Source organism: Typha angustifolia, chromosome 13 (genome assembly GCF_048772165.1).
Source record: "Typha angustifolia cultivar Huaian chromosome 13, ASM4877216v1, whole genome shotgun sequence".
In the NCBI taxonomy this organism is placed as follows: Eukaryota; Viridiplantae; Streptophyta; class Magnoliopsida; order Poales; family Typhaceae; genus Typha; species Typha angustifolia.
In genome coordinates, this window is record NC_133251.1 from 11,239,804 (window position 1) to 11,251,936 (window position 12,133).

Consider the following 12,133-nt stretch of genomic DNA (forward strand, 5'->3'; position numbering starts at 1 on the left):
AGTATGTCATACATTCCATATATCATAGTAGATAGATATCATATTCATGAAATATGATTCACTTTCAAGATGCCTTTATAGTAATTGGTAGACATGAGGCTCAAAATCTCATGCCTTTATAGTAATTGGTAGACCATGCAATGCTTATTGATTACACAATTTAGAATGCTCATTAATTATAGATCTTAGATCTAATCAATATTAATATACCGAGAATGTTATATGTTGATACTACGTATTCCGAGGATCCCCACGATCTAAATCTGAGTTGTTTGAATTGGAATGGATTTGGCAGCGGATCATCAAATGTTGGCGATCTTCTTTATCTAAAGAATGAGTAGTATATTTGGAAATCGTCCGCCCACACCCAGCACCCCCAAATTCAACAGAAATCACATAAGGGTAATTTGATAGAAACCTCTCATAAAATACCTACTAATACCTATAACCCAACAGATCAAAGAACATTACATGGTCCATTTTAGGGATTGGCAACTTACTTATTTAGTGACTTTGGCACTCAGACATTCTCTTATCAAAATATTTTTAGTGTTTTTCAAAATTTTAATTTTGTCTTCTAGAGATAACAAAAATAAATAAAAAAACACACCAAATTTAAAAAGGAGCTAATTATAAAGAGAAACATTAAATCTACCTTGAAACCATCTTGATCAAAACATGTATCAATGAAAATCTATCTAATTAAAAAGAAAATCAATAAAATTCAATAGATGAAATTCACAACTCTTTTCACAGGTCAAAAAGTAAAACTAATAAATCCACCAAAAAACCAAAGCTAGGGATAAATAATTCCTAGAAATCTCCCCCTAACCTAGTTACCTCTCATGGATCATTCTAAACGGTCACCCTAGTGGGGTGCAATAATACATTTTTTTTTTCTAACTCGATCATACAATTGTCTTTTGATTCCTTAAATTGTATTTGCCTTTTGAAGCACAATTGATGTGGCTTGTGATTAACTCTTATTTTTTGAAAGAAAAGTTACCTTTTAATAGCATCATATTTGCGACCTCTAATACCACACATATGACATGTTGGAATTAAAAGTTTCTATTTATGTCCTTTCTACTCATAGCATGTATATCATCATGATTATGCATATGTCTCACAAACATGTGAACGAAGTAAACATTACCTTGCTTTCTTGAAGTAATTAGTGCATTCAAAATGCTTCAAAAGGCAAATACAAATTAAATAAATCTTTGGAGCACAAAGAAAAAAAAATAACCAGAAGGAAGAACTAGGTACTAATTACTAACTTTTTGGTGTTTGGTTTGAAAATAAGAATTTTTGTAGGTAAAATATATTTTATTGTTATGTATTTATTCTCAAAATCACTTTAGCTCTCTGTATTTTAAAAAGTCTCAAATCAGGTCATATATTTACGATTAAACTGAAATCGTTATTTTTTCTATCAAAGTTAATGGAGCGCACCCAAATGATGAAAATACATCCGTCGTGTTTATTAGGCAAAATCGATAGATTTTTTTATCTAATCTGTTTAACCCTATATTTGTTTTGATCCTAGATGTAATATAACTATTAAACTTCATAAAAAATTAAACTTATTATAGTTAGCACAACATAGAAAATAAGAGAAGAAAACATGTGAATATTCTTTGTAGAGAAAAAAAATGCTTATATAAGAGAGAGAATGCATTTCTATCTATAAAAAGTTAAGAATGGAGGGATTTCAGCCCACCATTAATTTTTTGAAACTTTCTTAGATGCACTTCGTGAATTTAGATGAAAATTAAGTATATGGTCTGATTTGAGATATTTTAAAGTATAGAGAGGTAAAGTGATCATGAGCATAAGTACAAGGAGGTAGAATATATTTAACTCATTTTTTAAACATAAATAATAATTATATATATATAATATCACAAGTATAAAATACTTTATTAGAATCAAATACCGAAAATAGAACAAGTTCAAAAGAAAAACTCTCATATGAGGTATAACCATATCCTAAATTTCTAGCCTAGTTTGCAAGCTAATTAATAGTGTAATTGGCTACTCTAAAAACATGAGTAACTTTACAATTTTAGAAATTGTGAGTTAAGTACGTAATGTTGTTTGTAAGATTGTCAAATGCAAAAGAAGATTGGCTGGTTCCATTTAGAATATTGACTAGCAATATTAAGTCAGATTCTATCTAAAGATTATGAATGCTCTTGTCACAAGACTAAGGAGAGCTTAATGAATGATAATGACTTTCATATATAGAGCTAAGCTAAAGTAACCACATCTTGCCCTTGCAAGATTCGAAGCGTAGTTAGCTCGTCGGACAAGACAATGAAGCTTGCTCCCCCAATTGAGATCGACTCATAAAGGAGTTGTCCATATTGTCCTTCAACTACCAAGAAAGTGGTAGTTCCCAATAAATTAGAGTGGGGAGTGTAGGTTTCTATGTCGACAGAATAGCTATTGATGTATTCATCGGCTAATTTAAAGGAATGGGTCAAACCCTTTCAATACCCTCTCATTGGTTGTTGTTGATATTATTATGATTAAAAGTAAAGATAAGAAAATATCTTAAAACTTAAAAGAATTATTTGCATTATGCTTTTTAAGAAATTTTTTTTTTTCATGTGTTTCTCAATCAAATTAAAATATATGATATGGATAAATAATAATTAGTATAATATTTCATCTATCAAACATAAAAAAAATAAATAAAAAAATATAAGTCTTGCCATTAGGCATTATCACACATTAAAAGTGGATAAAAGTTTTAAGCCATGGATATAAATTTTAAGAGAAGATAAATCTTCTGAAAATAGTTCTAACTATATTAAAAGAGGTTCAAATGAAAGAAAAAAAGAAGCTAGAGAATTTTTTATGCATGTGCATAAGAAAATTAATTATGTTTACTTTAGGCACAAAAATAACTTGCCTATGGGGGTTTGAAAGCACTCTAAGCCATTTAAAAGACAATTTAAAGCTATTTGAACACATTTACGAAATTTCACCTTTTTGCTGATTTTATGACAATCTTTTAAAGGCTATTTAGACTCTATATGATAGTGGTATAAAAGAAAGTTTTTAACTACATCATAATCCCTCACTTTTAGAGATAGTGGCTTTGGGAGGCTCCGTGACAGAATATTTTAATTTAGGTTACTATCTAGCCTATCTTCTTAAGATTTTGAAGAACTTTGTCTCAAAGAGTATTGATACCAAAGCATCAACTTCAAGGAATACTAAGATTGGGAACCAATTATAAGTAGTACATCACGAATGCAAAGGAAACAAAACCTTACAGACGTAGTAATGGGTATCGATAGGTGCTCTAAATCCATTTTGTTACTGCTACAATTATTTTAATAATTTATTTAATCTTTGATAGGATTCATGGATTTTCTTTTTTATGTTGAGTTTAGGGTTTTTTTTTAACTAATGGACTGGCATTTGGAAAAGAACAATTATTTCGGTGGAAAATATAATATTTTGAAGAATATAATTGCAATTATGATATCCTGAAAGTTTTCAGTGGCAATTATATAAAATTCCCTTTTCTATTTGTTGCTCTTAGAAGAGGAAGATGAAGATATTAAGAGAAGTGAAGGTCTGCAATGGATAATTTAACAGTCACGTAAAATATAGGACCTAAAAGTAGAATTGGAAAGTAAAACTCTCCCTCCAACCACATTTGGTTAAAATTAAGAAAGTACTCTAATTTAGGAAAAGTTAGGAAAATCAAATTTAGGAAAAGTTAGAAAGATCACTTCCTTAAGCACTTTCTGTAACCTAACAACAGAAAGTGGGTAATTTTCGAAACTACTCACTTTACTTCCCTACAAAGACCTTTAAAGAAAGTTCCACAGTATATAACAAGTATTCTCCCTCTCTAGAGTGTCAGAAGGAAGCCGAGATATGAAACCTGAGAACGAGAGATTTCTTAAATTAGAAAATTCATCCTGCAAAAGTAACAGGTTGCTCATTCTTCTCGTATTACTGTATTAGCTGGTAAACACGGTTACTTAATGGAGGATTAGTCGATAAAGATTGTCCTGAAACATCTCTTTAGAGTGAATAACTAACGTCTGCATTTCGAAGAGCTGCCAGATTCCGGAACCGAAAGTGATGCACTGGGAAGGAAGAAGAATAATTTTCAACAGGAACTCAGTGCATTGCGAAGTAGTACAAGCTTATCGAGAGAGAAGGTAGGCTGAGAACTAAATGTGGTGCCAAGTGGAAAACAATTAATTTCATAGTCTAATTGCACATAAATTTTCTGTTTCACACCAATCATTGCAATTAAATCAATTACAGTGTCACATGGTTTAATATGATGAACCACCTTTCTTCTGCGTTAGACGTCTAGAGACAAGACAATCCACCATCTGGGTAACATCTAAAGCGAAGGGCAAAGCACACCACTATTCACAAGTACGATTTCAGTTGCTCACGCAAACAACCAGAAGAAGAAGATCAGTCCTGCTAAATGCTCTCATTTTTTCATTTTTGAGTGTTTCACAAGCCAATCAATTACCATGTCAATGTTGGTTGAATTCTTGCATGAGATCATGAAGCAACAAACCTCTCTGTCTGTGATAGACTTCAGTCCCCTGCAATGCAGAATTGGTCAGTAACAAGAGCAGAACTAGTATTACATATATTTCTTTCAACCACAAATGCTAGAGATATCTGTTACAGTGATTCATGACTTACATTTCATCTGTCATGGCCTGCTTTGACAAAGCTTCAGTCTTATCTACTTTATTTCCAAGGACTAGTAAAGGGATCCCACTCAAGGATGGCTTGCTTAGGAGATCATGAAGCTCACTCTTTGAGATTCGCAAGTTATCATGATCAGCTGCATCAACAACATACCTGCAGAAGTATAAGATTTAAATAAACATATTACATCTAAGCCACCACAGGGCATAATAGGTACTGCATTAAATAATCAATATCATATTATGAACGATATGATAGTTTCAATTCTGATCATCATGAAATTTGTATAAGCACAATAAAAAGTTGCCTCGAACACTAGATTTCTTGTAATAACAGAGGTAGAAAGGATATCATAAAAAAGGGCATTGAGAATGAGAAATGTCACAAGACAACAACGTATGGTATCAATCATGGTTCGTGGGATCAGGATCGATCGAACCCAATCCAGATCTAGGCCCAATCCAAACTCTCTCTTTCTCTTTTTCACTCTCTTTCTTACTCTCTTTCTCTTTTCACTTTTTTTTTTCTCTCCTTACCATACAACTATTGCTTCTCTTATGGAGAGTTCTAGCTTTGGCAAACCCCGACGAACTCCAATATATAATATTTTAATTTATTTTTTTATTTTTGTCTCAATTTTTTTTATTTCTTTCCATCTCTCCCTTTTCCTCCTCTTTTCTTCTGCCAACTGCACCATAATTTTTTTTATTTTGTTGAATTTTCTTCCACTCACTCAATTTCTAATATCTTTTTTTCAATTTTTATTGCATCATAGTTTTTTTATCTTTATTTTTTTATTTTTGATAAACTTTTTTCTTAATTTTTAAAAGTTTTCCTATATTTTTAAATAATATACGACAAGGTGACCAATACGGTTGATATAATTGGACTAGCCGATATGTATCGTTTTTCCGGAAGGCTGATCTCGATTTTTCGAACCTTGGTATCAATCAGTAAAATCATTGATCTCTACTTTGTAGATAGCATAGTGTAAAAAGTGCATGATAAGCAAGACAGGAAAAGCATACACTTTAGTCAAAATAACTATTTATGACTATTTAAGGATAATAGATATAGAAGATGACATGAGTTAGACAATACTAAGTTGTGCCACAATTTTTTAATGTTAGTACAGGATATCTAAGAGGCATATAATTAGAACATTTAAAAGAAGAAAAAAAGGAAGGAAAAAAAATCTGGGAAGAAAACTGTAAGAGAAACTTCTGCCTCAAATCTCGGCCACAATGATATGTAAGAAACATAGTAAAGTAAAGGTTCCTGGCAAGATATAAGCAGTCGAGTTGAAGGAGGTACATGTGTTGCAACAAAGCTCTGCATTTCTGATGTAAGTGGAACTGATAACACTCTGACACTCTTATCTAAAGTGAAATGCACTGTATCTGTTTCTATACCAGATGCATTCCAGGAAGAGTGTCAAAGAAGGTTAGGCATCTAGTAACTTAATTTCCTTTACTAGATATGAGGTTTACATAGTAGTTAGTAAATGAGCTCTATAGAGCTGTATATTCAAGACATGGAAACACTGACTTTTATAATGTGGATAACGCTGTGTATTCATTTTCCACCTACACTTACAATTGGTGGTAGCTTTATGCACTAGGACACCCTCTTTATCTTCCAAAAATTAGTATCCAAGAGGAGCACATGCCTAGTGCAGCAACGGAAATGACAGAAAGTAAAAATAATAAGCCTTGTTCTAGTTATCTGGAGGTGACTTGTAAAAATCCACCTTCAGAATTGATAATTATTACGGGCAACTTCCTGTCATTCAAGTTCTTACAGTTCTTTTCCATGATTATGTTTTTATTAGCTCTCATTTCTTTTGCTAATCTATAAAAAAATGTGAGATTACAAGAAAAAGCTTTAATACATCTTCTTGCTGTTGTAAGTAGAAGTAATACTTAGTATAGGACTATATGCCATCTGCACAGTCTAGGAAAAAAGACATGCATCCACTGTTGTTCCTATATGCATACATGCACACATGACTCCATATTATTAGCCTTGATAATAAAATGAACTAGTGAAGGATTTATCCTTCTTATTACATTAGACAATTTAAACATAATTCTAGACTAATGCAGGCACCACTATCTTTACGTAGGTATTAGAGAAGAAGACGTAGAACTCCTATAGACCATTTACTTTTCTTTTCAGTGACAGTCCTATGACCAGATGTCAACATTAAATCTGCATGTCCTTTCTGGGTTTAATAGGAAAGACACCTTAAAAAAGAACTTAATCCTTGAGATGGCTCTCTCAATGAGAACAACTCCATGCATGATCTTCTGAAGTTGATTATGCACCTCAACTACACTTCAACTACACAGATGTCGGAGGTGTACACCTGGAAATCAGTTGGCTAGTGCAGTAAATTTTCTTAGGGCTCAAATTACACAGGTTGAAAAATGTAATAAAGTCAAACTGCATTGTTCTTCAGGCAATAAAAATTTACTAACCAATAAACACAGGTATCAATTCCATAACCTCTTAGATTGACTAATAACAGATTGCCGCTCATCCTAATTAACCACATGAGAAAACTAAATATTCTCCTAAGTAAGATGATTGAGAAGACTTAAAAGAGCAGCATGAGACATTACTAAATGCTAACAATCACCAAACTAGAAGAAAGTAGAAAATCTACCAAAGGTGTACTTTGAAACCTAAATTCATAATCCAATCAAAATAAGCCAGTTGCTCAATGGATCAAAAACTGTTGAACCAGGAGAGAGCAGATGTTTAGCCTTATGGTGACATACTGAAACCTAAATTCATAATCCAATCAAAATAAGCCAGTTGCTCAATGGATCAAAATCTGTTGAACCAGGAGAGAGCAGATGTTTAACCTTATGGTGACATACTGAAACCTAAATTCATAATCCAATCAAAATAAGCCAGTAGCTCAATGGATCAAAAACTGTTGAACCAGGAGAGAGCAGATGTTTAACCTTATGGTGACATACTGAAACCTAAATTCATAATCCAATCAAAATAAGCCAGTAGCTCAATGGATCAAAAACTGTTGAACCAGGAGAGAGCAAATGTTTAACCTTGTGGTGACATACAAATCAAGTACAAGATGAAGACAACAGAAAGGTTTTTCTTTCACTTCACTCATCCTCTTTTTTCCAAGGTTCTAAGTATTGGTTTCAGAATTGGGATTGGGTGCTGGCCTTCCATTTCGAACATTCTGATGTGGGGATCGACTAAATTGGCCAAATCGACCAATTCGTTTCGAATCGAGATTGGCCGATACTTGAATCCATGCTCTTTCCTTCCTCTCTTCATCTATTTCTCTCCTACTTTTTTTCTACTAGAAGACAATAACGCTATGACCTCTCTCTCTCTCTCTCCCTTTAGGAGGGAGAGGTAAGTAGTGCCTAGGTGGATATATGCAACTTACCTCATATAATTTCCATAAATTGATCCAATGAAGAAATGTTGCACGACGACATGCCTTTCAGTTACATAAACAATACCCTCAAGGAACTTTGTGCAAGCACGTGAAAGAAGGATTTAAAAAATAATGCGATCCGAGTCAAATTTGATCATATCATAAGGACATTGAGCTCGATGGATCAAGTCTATTTATTTTTTGATTGATTCATGCTTATGTAAGCCCTTAAGATAAATCTAGTTAAACCATATAAGCTATTAAGACAAGTTCAATTAAGTTATTAAGCTTCTAGGCAAATTTACTTAAGTCATATAAATTTCTAAGACAAATCCTAGTTCGAGTCATATAAATCTTTAGGGCTAAGTCCGAGTAGAACTCATTGTACTCGACCTCTATATATAAAAGAGCTGGGCTTTATTCATCAAAGCATTAAAGAATTAAGAAATTATTTTAGTCTTGCATTTATCTTAAGAGTAAGGCTAAAATAATTTAGGAGTAGAAATAAGTTAATCCTAGCCATTTATTTTTCTAGAATTAAATCTAAGTTAAAAACCCAAATTCTACCTTTAACCCATAGCCACCATTACCTCCAGCAGCCACCCTAACCTACGGTCATCCACCACCACCCTTAATCGTCTACTATCTTCAATGACAACCGTAACGTCGGATATTTACCGTTTGCCCTGTTCTGATCTTGCTCCGCTATTTTAATTATATCTTTTCATCCAGATATTCGATTGATGTGAAATTAAAGCTATTATAACTATATCTAATGAGACTATCACTATTTAAATTTTCAAAATTTTCTTATGTCCAGATCATTCCAAATCAAGTTTGTAACGGAAAACATGAAAAAGAATAACTTCTGCACGATCAATGATATAGGAAAATTTTAGAAGACCAAATATTATGATTTTATGTTAGTTCCAATCAGCCTTTTATATATAAATTCCATTTTATCCCAGTGTCTTACCACTTTGTCCTAAGTACATCTTCATTCCAAAATCCAGATAGAATAGTTCTTGTTCTAAAAGCTCTTTGTCAACAAATTTATTTTGTTTTCTCTGTCCTCTCTCTTCACATGTATTCAAGTGATCATGTTTGCCATGGCGTTAGGAATGCCTTAGTTGGGAATGTCCTTCGCAAAATGTAAGTCTAAGCCTTGAAGGAGTTGTGTCCATGTATGGCTTGCTTTTTTTTCCTTTTGATGCTTCTCATTTTCCAAATTGACATACAAAGATCTCACTGAGCATTCATAACTTCATATCGTTTCTGAAATAACATACCTAACTATCTACATCCCTATGGTCAACAATAAATCAACTTTGTTATTATAAACTGGTATCAGTTACAATAGATTCATATGGCCTCTGTCATTGATATACATATTTTATGCAACTCAAAAAACAGGCCTAACATATAAATAATCTATTCTCCAGCAGCTTCTTGTTACAGAATTAGCTTTTGAGTTTTGATATTGTCCATATTGGTGGCAGTTATTTCTCTTCTTGATATCAGCCACAAAACTAATCTAGACATTAAACTCTGCCATGGCTATCTTGAAGTTACAGATCAATTACTGGTAACATTTGCAGAAACAATTTTGTTCTTTACTTGGTTCAAAGCCATGAACTGGATAAACAATGCTTTCAGTCATTCGATATTCTAATCTAAGTTGTACACTTGCACTTAATGATAGATTCAATATGTGATTTTAGTTATGTTGTAATAATAAAAGACAGATCCTTATATGAGTTAAGAAAAAGAAAAGATCCTTATAGGTACAAGCATCAGACAAGGAAAAAAGTGATAGACAATGGGGTTTCTGTTTTATCGAAGTTTTTGTGCACCATGTGCATATAAGTGTATGTTTGACATATATAAAAACAAGAATATGATTTCACTTTTTTTTTTCTCAATAAGTTGGTATAAAAGTCAAAAACTTGAGAATTAACTTCTCTACAAAATGAAGAAAGGACAAGGCCCAAAACTTCTTCTATCAACAACCCCTAGGATCAGAGTATGCTACATACTTATAGAGTTCATACCATGGATCCTAGTTTCGGCTGATCCTGATATGAGTCGAAACAAGCTGGTTGACTAGTTTTGGCTGGGATATCCATCGTATCGGCCAATATGGCTGATCCCATCCGAAACTGCAGAACTGCAGCTACTCTGTTACGGCTGCAAGAAGAGAGAAAGAGGGAAAGAGGAAAAGAAAGAGAAAGTGAGAGAGACGGAGGTCTGTTGCAGCAGAGAGAGAAAAAGAAGAGAGAAAGGGATACAACAAACCTATAGTAAGAGGGATAGAGAAGAAGAAATGAAGGAATTAGGCTTTATATATGATTAACTGTTATTTTCTTATTTTCTTATAATTTTTTTCTAAATATTTAAAAATTTATTAACATTTTTTAATAATATTTAAACTTTTATTTAATTAAATAATAGTCTGATCCAATACAGATGGCCAATATGGTCGACACGTATTATTTTTCTGGACGGCTGATCCTGATCTCAAAACCGAGTTTGGGAACCTTGGTTCATACCTTAGTACCCTACATTAAGAAAACCACAAGAAATGAGCATATTATCACGGCCCATACAGTTTTCGGCCCTAACCTGAAGCATATGCTCAATAATCCTTCATAGGCTGTGCACTATAATGGACTGATGTAAAGGGTTTAGAAAAGGATTAAACATACAAGGATGAATGATTAAATGATGTACAAAAACATATAAATTATAGGATATGTCTAACATTACGAATAATTGAAATTTTTGTCCAGAATTATTAATTAATCATTTGAAGACAAGAATTGCATGATAAGTACTGAAGAAACCAGAATTCAGTTCCCCAATTGGCTATAAACTAGAAGCACCATCATGACATAACAGATATCTAGCAGGTGAAATACATACACAATTGCAGAGACTGCACGACAATATCTCTCCCACATGCTGCGAAACCGAGGCTGACCTCCAAGATCCCATAACTTTATTGTTACATTACCCTTGGTCACCTTCCTCATATTGAATCCTACCTGCAAAGTGAACAAAAAATAGTTAAAACTAAAAGGCTGGTATATATGAATAAGCAACGATACTCATGTTTACTCACTGTAGGAATCATGTCCTCACTATATCCACCAGTCTGTAAAAGGGAATGAAAGAAGAAGCAATCAACGCAGAAGAGTGTCAGAAGACATCATAATAGTGATTGGGATTTAGGTCAGCAAACATAATAGGATCAATACCGCAATGACATTCACGAGTGAAGTTTTCCCAGCATTTTGAAGCCCAATTAATGAAAGCTCCATTTCCTGCTTGAAAAAGAGGCTGCAATTCGAAGACAAACAGACATACACCAAATTAACATCCAAGAAGGCATCAAGTCCTAAAATGAAACAAAAATTGTAATACTGAGATGAGTAAAAAGAAGAAGACAACATATCATCCCCTCGTATAACATTTTGTAGTAATACTAATTCTTCCTATCTCTACCACATTACGGTGTTCCCTCACAACAATCAATGAGAAAACCAATAATTAAACTATTTCCCTTGTCCTTTTCTTCCCATCTACCACCCATGGATTATATCTAACTCAATAACCACAACCGCAATAAAGGCGCAATCTTGCAATGAAACTGTATCGACCGCATTCAGATGCACAAAAATCACAGAAACAAACCCGAAAGACACAAACATGAACCAAACTCAGATCGGCACAAATTCCTCCGAAACAATTCAGAGAACTCTCGGTCATACCTTCGAAGCCAATTAAGGAAAGCTTCCCAGAATCCCATGGCGGCGGGGGTGGTGGAGGGATCGAGGAAGGGAACAGGGACGGAGAGGGATCGAGAGGGGAGAGATTCGGGATTATCTGGAGGGATTGGTGGGACAAAAATTAGGGCTTTTTTTATGGGGTGTTTGCTTTATTTAAGCTTGGAATGGAGCGGAGCCTCCGCTCTCCACAGCTCCGATTTTGACCATCGAGGAGTCGAAG

At 33.6% G+C, this 12,133-nt stretch overlaps 1 protein-coding gene across 1 annotated transcript; it reads right to left on the bottom strand.

The window, feature by feature from the left end:
* Positions 1 to 4,210: 4,210 nt before the first annotated feature.
* LOC140774598 (ADP-ribosylation factor-like protein 8a) lies at positions 4,211 to 11,933 on the bottom strand. The gene is made up of 6 exons (XM_073117661.1): positions 11,896 to 11,933; positions 11,383 to 11,464; positions 11,247 to 11,279; positions 11,048 to 11,169; positions 4,699 to 4,860; positions 4,211 to 4,595 (listed from the first exon to the last, which is right to left on the bottom strand). Exons 1-6 carry the CDS (start codon positions 11,931 to 11,933, stop codon positions 4,478 to 4,480), a joined length of 555 nt encoding a protein of 184 aa, XP_072973762.1. The 3' UTR covers positions 4,211 to 4,477.
* Positions 11,934 to 12,133: the final 200 nt, after the last annotated feature.